Below are 6,000 nucleotides of genomic sequence, written 5' to 3' on the forward strand. Positions count from 1 at the left end.
TTAGCAATTTCGATCACCTACCTATAAGGTAAAAGACTAAATCATTAAGAAAAACTTATGCCCTACATCATAATCCTAACATCATTTCTATAAGAAGAGCTAACCATTCCAAGAAAATCCATTTTGCTTGATTAACACAATCATTACACTATAGCTCATATAAGAATTATGCAGTTTCAACCAAAGTAAAGAGAAAATACAACTATCATAGCAAACCATCAAGTTAAAAATACATAATAATGAACATGGGACACAAAATGGTAAGAAGAGCCTGCGCAATGCCTTAGCAATAATAATCTCATTGTAATAACAATTCATCATATGAAATAATCACCGCAAAACTCCAAAATAGCTTGAACATAAAACAAAAATACCAGACGTCTCAAGAGAAAAATAAAAATATTAGAAAAAATAAATTATTCTTCCACATCACTAGAAGTGAAAATAGGATCAGTTTGAATGGTGTTGACAGCAAATAAAGTGCTAGACAAGAAGAGTTGAGAATTCATGGAACTGCTCGCAATTGGTTAAAGCAAATAGCTAAATTCTTATATGATAAGTATGCTACATGGATAATAAAGGAGGATCACTCAGAAAGTCAGAACATTTTGAGCACCAGTGTGCATCAGCATCAAACGCAATTACAAAAGGTGGGTCAGCAAGGAGAATATAGTACTGTTTAATTTCCAGAAGTAGAATTACGTGTAACAAACTTTAAGTCAAAATAGTGGCTAATTAAAGAAAGAATTCCTAACTGACCAGTTTAGCACATCAACCAAAAACAAGATCTGGCAAGCTACTTTAGCATACAAATACCAAACTTGAATAATGGCCTCTTAAATGTGAGATTGGCTACATGAATATTTTTTTTTTTCATTGTGTTCTAGGAGTTAAATTCTCATTTAAATTTAATAAAAAAAAGTCATTTATAATACTTTCTAACTAAGTCATTTAAGGTCTAACTCTGCCTTTCTTAACATAAGTGAGACATAACACATCTACTCTCCTAACCGGGTCATCAAAAGGCCGACATTTTATGTGACCAAATCATTTAAGGTGAATCTCTTTAAAATTATCTTCCATTGGAGTTACTCCAAGTTTTTCGCGTATATACTCATTTCCCATTGTCTCTAAGTGTAAAATCACTCATCCACCTAAGCATCCTAATCTCTGCAACACGTAACTTGAGTTTATGCTTCTCTTTCAATGACCAACATTCTAAGCCATAAAACATTGCAGGTCTCACCACCATCTTATAAAATTTCCCCTTAAATTTGAGTGGTACTTTTCTATCACACAACAGACCCGATGCATTCGTTCATTTCAACCATCTAACTTGAATTCTACAAATAATATCCCCATCTATTTCACTATCTCTTAGAACAATAGACTTGAGATCTCAAAAATATGCACTTTTTTTAATGACTTGATCACACAGTCATAATTTCACTACTATAATTATTACTATAAAAATTATAATCTATGTATTCAATTTTAGATCCACTCAAATGAAAACCTTTAGATTCTAAGGCTGACCTCCATAATTCAATTTTTCTTTCAACTTCCTCTCTATTCTTAACAACAAGAAGAATATCATCAGCAAAAAGCATATAGTATGGTGCATCCTCTTGCAAACGCCTGGTAAGAACATGCATGACTAAAGCAAAAAGATATGATATTAAATCTGATCCTTCACATAATCCAATTGGAATAGTAAAATACTTGATCCTAACCACCTTGTGTTTGAACACAAGTAACAGTTTATGCATGCATATCCTTAATAACTTAGATATAAGCATTAACTCCTTTTTTTCTCAAACTCTCTAGAGCACTACTCTTGAAACCTTTTATATGATTTCACTAAATCAATAAATATCACATGTAAATCCTCCCTCCCTCCCTCCCTCCCTCTCTCTCTCTCTCTCTCTCTCTCTCTCTCTCTCCACTTCTCCATTAAACCTCTCAAACAAATGTATAGCTTTCTTAGTAGGTTTACCCCGCTTGAATCCAAATTGATTTTGAGAGACATTAGTATCAATTCTTAACCCCTATGCTCATTTACTCTCTCTAATAATATTAATGCATAACACATTAACTTAATTCCTTTATAATTTGCATACTCTTGTGCATCACTTTTATTCATAAAAATAGGAGCCAACACATCCCTCCACTCATCTAGCATCCTTTTAGTTTTGAATATAATATTAAAAAAAATTAGTAAGGTAAGAAATTCCTTGATCTCCTAAGCATTTCCAGACCTCTTTTGGAATATCACATGTCCCACTATTTTTACACACTTTATTTTTAAAGCCTTTCCAGATTCAGTTTTCCTAATATAATGATAAAAACAAAATTCTCTATTTTCATTTAGAGTGTCAAGGTCACTAAAATCAATCATATTCCCACAATATTTCTTGCAAGCTTCTCGAAATATCTCATCCATCTATGTTGAATATCTTCATCTAATAAAAGCACTTTTTGATCATCTTCCTTAATACACTTCGCTTGAATTAAGTTTTAATTTCTTCTATCTTTTTACTTGACTAACTTATCCATACATCTTTCATCCTCCTTAATAATTAATCTATTATATGAATCACTAACGGCTAAATTCTTTATATCGCAAATTGTTTTCCCAATTTTTCGAAATTTAACTTTTAAACTATTTTTTTAAACCAAGCTTTTTATTTTGGATCTTTTCACGAACAATTTGATTCCACCACGAATTTTTTTACTACGAGAAATTTTTCCTTTTGATTCTCCAAGAACATACTTTTCTCAAACTCTCTAGAGTACTTCTCTTGAAACTTTTTCATATGATTTCATTAAATTAATAAATATTACATCTAAATCCTCATTACTCTCTCTCTCCCTCTCTACTTCTCCATCAAACCTCTCAAACAAATGTATAGCTTTCATGGTAGGCCTAGCCAGCTTGAATCCAAATTGATTTTGAGAAACATTAGTATCAAGTCTTAACCCCTATGCTCAATTACTCTCTCTGATAATTTTAATATATAACACATTAACCTAATTCATTTATAATTTGCATACTCATGTTCATCACTTTTATTCATAAAAATAGGAGCCAACACATCCCTCCAGTCATCTAGGATCTTTTTAGTTTTCAAAATAATATTAAAAATTTTAGTAAGCAAAGAAATTCCTGGATGTCCTAAGATTTTAGACACCTCTATTGGAATATCACACGTCCCACAATTGTTGACCTCGTTTTTCGCTCGAGCACTTTCGATCGATTTAATCGAACATCGTCGAACCCAATTCAAGCTCGAATCGACCCGACTCGAGCCGGATCAAACTCGAATGCGTTCAGTTAGACTCGATCGTATTCAGTTAGGCTCGATTAATTGGCTCTGGTCGTGTCGAGCCCGATTCAATCTAAATCAATAATCATTTTGAATTTAATTTTATAATCAATTTTTGTTGCGTCGAGCTCGATTCGATAAAATTATTGATTATTTTGGACTCAATTTCGTACGATTAATTTCGTTGAGACGGCTCGAGCCCAAATTGACTCGAATCGAGTCAAATTTAGACTCGAGTCTGACCCGATCTCAGCCCAATTTGATTTGGTTCAGCCTAATTTGATCCTATTAAAGGTCATTTTGACTTTCTACTTGTTTTGAATTCGTCTCCCAAATCCGGTAATTGCATATAATGACAAAAACAAAAATCTCTATTTTCATTTAGAGTGTCAAGGTCACTAAAATCAATCATATTCTCACAATATTTTTTTAAAACTAATCGAAATATCTCATCAACCTATATTAAATATCTTTTTCTAATGAAAGCACATTTTGATCTTCTTCTTTAATACATTTCACTTGAACCAGGTTCTTATTTCTTCTATCTCTTTACATGACTAACTTATACATACATTTTTCATTCTCCTTAATATTTAATCTCTTATATAAATCACTAAAAGCTAAATACTTTACATCGCAAATCATTTTCCCAATTTTTCAAAATTTAACATTTAAACTAATTTTTAACCAAACTTTTTATTTTGGATATTTCCATGCACGTTTTGATTCCACCACCAATTATTTTTACAACGAGAAATTTTTCCTTTTGATTCTTTAAGCATATACTTTATAATATTCTTAATATCATTAACTATTTTTTTTCTTACATAATAGCATCATCGTGAATAATCCAAATCTTAATATCTTGAATCTTACTTTTAAAAATATTTTAATTAGCATTATTTAAATACCCAAATCTAATCTTAGGGTAATATTTTATTTTATTTTTCATATTCTACCCTAAACATGTTGAATAATGAAATACATAAATAATAGAAAACTATCATAATGGCTGAAATTATCAGAACAAACCTTGCAATAGACATCAAACAATTTCTCCTTCTTGGTATTTCCGAAGCATGTCACAGTGAGGCGTCTGGTGCTGGAAACCCCACTGTTGCCGCTGCAACTCAAGCCGACAATTTTGTGAAAGCAAACCAACAAACTCCCTCTCAATGCGTGCCTCCAATGCAACCCTTTCAGAACTTTGATAAGGATAATCTTGGTTAAACTTTGCAGACTTAACATAAAAGGGGGCACCCTTTGATGTCAAAACCTTGTGTTCATATGGGTAGGAACGATTGAATGTGTACAAAGGATCAGAGGATGGGAGGAAATTAATCAAGAGCAGAACAATGATGGGCAGGATCTGTAAAAGAGTGCGGATGTTAAAATTACCAGAGTCATGCATCCCATGACCACCGTCACCACCCATGCCACCAGCACGGAAATGAAAGGTACCAAAAGGAGTAGTTGCCTGATGCATTCCACCAAAAAAGTTTCTAAATATCTCCTCCGCATCAATGTCAGCGTCATAGAAACCATTGGCATTAAACCCACGTCCACGAGCCTGGTGGTACCGCCTAACTGGAGCAGGATCGTCAGAACCAGAAACATCATACCTTTGCCTGCTCTCTTCATTGCTAAGACACTGAAAGGATTTAGAGACCGCCTTAAATGCTTCCTCAGCACCAGGCGCCTTATTCTTGTCCGGATGAACCTTCAATGAAAGCTTCCGGTATGCCTTGCGCACATCTTCCACGGTGCAGCTCCGCCCTAGCCCCAATATCTCATAGTAATCCTTCTTCTTCTTTATCTCCCTAACAATAGTGATCTGCTCCTCCGTGTATGCCGCTGCAGATCCATTCGCTGAAGCTGGGGAAGACTTCTCCCTAGCCCTAAGAGTGGCAGAAGAGAACGAAGATGATGAGGCTTCCCCACCTTTGTCTAAGTCCTTTCCAGGAGCATCAGACTGCGTCGGCGAAATATCTCCGGCATCATCAGTCCCGTTGGCATCATCTGCGCCGGCAGAGGAGAGGAGGTTATCGATAAAAAGGGTAGGGTCCAGGCGCCGCGCCTTGGTTAGAAATTTGATCGCGCGAGCCCTATCCCCTGCCTCCAAAGCATCCTTTCCCATGTTCACGCATCTCTGCGCCTCGTCTTTGTTCCCATCCATCACTAACGACCAAATTATTCACGGATTAGCGGTAAGAACGAATGAAAAAGAGGGAAATGAAGCAGCAGGAATCAATCTCACCAAAGCGAAGCGCAGACACCAACAGGAGTATCTCAATCTCTTCCCGCGACGCGCTATCAATCCTCAGAATGCAATGAAACCGAAGCAAAAGCCGAAGCTGGGCAAAAAAAAAAATCGGAATAATGTAAAAGGGCAAACGAAGATTTCTCCGGGACAGCCAACCGCACGTAAGACCAAGGTAAGTCGTCAAATCCTTGATGCCGGCGGACAAGCTGGATCTAACCGTTAATTTTTTTTCCTTGAGGTCCAATTATGTTTATATTATAAATACTAAAAAACCATCAAAATAAATAAAGTTAAGGCTCAACAAAATAAAAAATAAAAATAAAAATAAAATTGACATGAAACAGGTCCACCAATAATAAATAAAATCTGTTAAGCACAAAAAAATATAAATGAGTTCACGAGAAGGTCCTA

At 34.9% G+C, this 6,000-nt stretch overlaps 1 protein-coding gene across 1 annotated transcript in view; it reads right to left on the reverse strand.

The window, feature by feature from the left end:
* Window positions 1-5,744, reverse strand: part of LOC110115994 (chaperone protein dnaJ 49-like) — a 31,039-nt gene extending 25,295 nt beyond the window's left edge. Inside the window, exons 1-2 of the mRNA XM_020849417.2 lie at window positions 5,584-5,744; window positions 4,359-5,504 (exon numbers count right to left, since the gene is read on the reverse strand). Of these exons, the coding sequence (XP_020705076.1) occupies window positions 4,372-5,502 (1,131 nt within the window). The 5' untranslated portion in view covers window positions 5,503-5,504; window positions 5,584-5,744 and the 3' untranslated portion in view covers window positions 4,359-4,371. The remainder of the gene's footprint in view (window positions 1-4,358; window positions 5,505-5,583) is intronic.
* Between the last annotated feature and the right edge of the window lie 256 nt (window positions 5,745-6,000).

This window comes from Dendrobium catenatum, unplaced genomic scaffold, assembly GCF_001605985.2.
Source record: "Dendrobium catenatum unplaced genomic scaffold, ASM160598v2 fragScaff_scaffold_231, whole genome shotgun sequence".
Lineage (NCBI taxonomy): Eukaryota > Viridiplantae > Streptophyta > Magnoliopsida > Asparagales > Orchidaceae > Dendrobium > Dendrobium catenatum.